The sequence below is a fragment of the Aplysia californica genome, unplaced genomic scaffold (assembly GCF_000002075.1).
Source record: "Aplysia californica isolate F4 #8 unplaced genomic scaffold, AplCal3.0 scaffold00359, whole genome shotgun sequence".
NCBI lineage: Eukaryota > Metazoa > Mollusca > Gastropoda > Aplysiida > Aplysiidae > Aplysia > Aplysia californica.
The window spans coordinates 565,506-566,574 of NW_004797629.1; the positions used below are offsets into that span (position 1 = coordinate 565,506).

Genomic DNA, 1,069 nt, shown 5'->3' on the forward strand with positions numbered 1-1,069 from the left:
TGATGATGATGATGATGATGATGATGATGATGATGATGATGATGATGATGATGCTCTTGCTTCTTCCGCTGCTGCTGCTGCTGATGGTATACCCCAATTTTATGACATAACCCTCGCACAGAGCACGTGACAATCGCCGAGGTGACGCCGGTCAAAGACTACTACAGCATCGTGGTGTCCGCTCTGGGCCGCTCCGTGGACACCGGTGCCAGCATCACGTGCGAAGACGACGTAAAACATCTCCGCAAGGCCATGACGGAGAGGCACTGGGAGGACGAGCTCCTGAAGCCCGCCAGCCCCCTGGCCACGCCCACCGGAACCACAAGCTACGGCTCCATGCCCGAACTGACGTGCGGGGAGAGCAGCGTGGACCCGGTTCCGCCTCCGGTGATACGCAGCGTTCTGAAGAAGCGGGAGAGCTTCTCCTGCCCGGAGAAATTGGACAACCTGCACTCCAACATCGACAGCACGAAGCTGGTGAGAATCGCGCTGTTCGGGAGCCAGATCGACCTGACGGAGAGGACCAGGAGGGGGAGGAGGAGGAGCAGGAGGAGGAGGAGGGGGAGTGGGTTATGTCTACCGCGGGCCCTCGGGGAGTTCTGCGGCTACTTCCTGGTGTGCCGTGGGTGTAGAGCGCCGTGCACGTGCGTTACGGGAAGGCCGGAGGTGAAGGCCGCGCTCGTCCTGTTGGGCATAGTGTTGTCCTTTGTGGTGACGTGGACGCCGTTTGGTGTGGTGGTGGTGCTGCACAGCGGCGGAATTGTGGAGGTCCCGAGCTCACTCAGACTGGTAGGCTTTGTTAGTGAATTATACAGAAGTTTTGGTTGACAGAACATGGATGGTCTCATTACTTGCCCTACTAGAGTACTTTTTTTTTTTTACAGTAGAAGGTTTTACGGCGCTCGCAACTGCATAAGGTCATAATTATGAGCGCCATCTAGAATTCTTGAATACTTGAATGTAGAACTGGGGCCTTAGGAAGACGGGGTGCCCCATGCTTCCTCGCCCCTCTTCATAAGGGTTCATTTCAGTGTGGGCAGGCTGATTGTTTCCATCATCAGTTGGTTGT

The 1,069-nt window shown here is 55.8% G+C and overlaps 1 protein-coding gene across 1 annotated transcript in view; it reads left to right on the forward strand.

Annotated features, from left to right (window-relative positions):
• Positions 1 to 1,069, forward strand: part of LOC101857498 (D(2) dopamine receptor B) — a gene marked incomplete at its 3' end in the record, with an annotated part of 9,557 nt that overhangs the window by 4,913 nt on the left and 3,575 nt on the right. Inside the window, 1 exon segment of the mRNA XM_013085243.2 lies at positions 122 to 789. Coding sequence (XP_012940697.2) covers positions 122 to 789 — 668 coding nt within the window.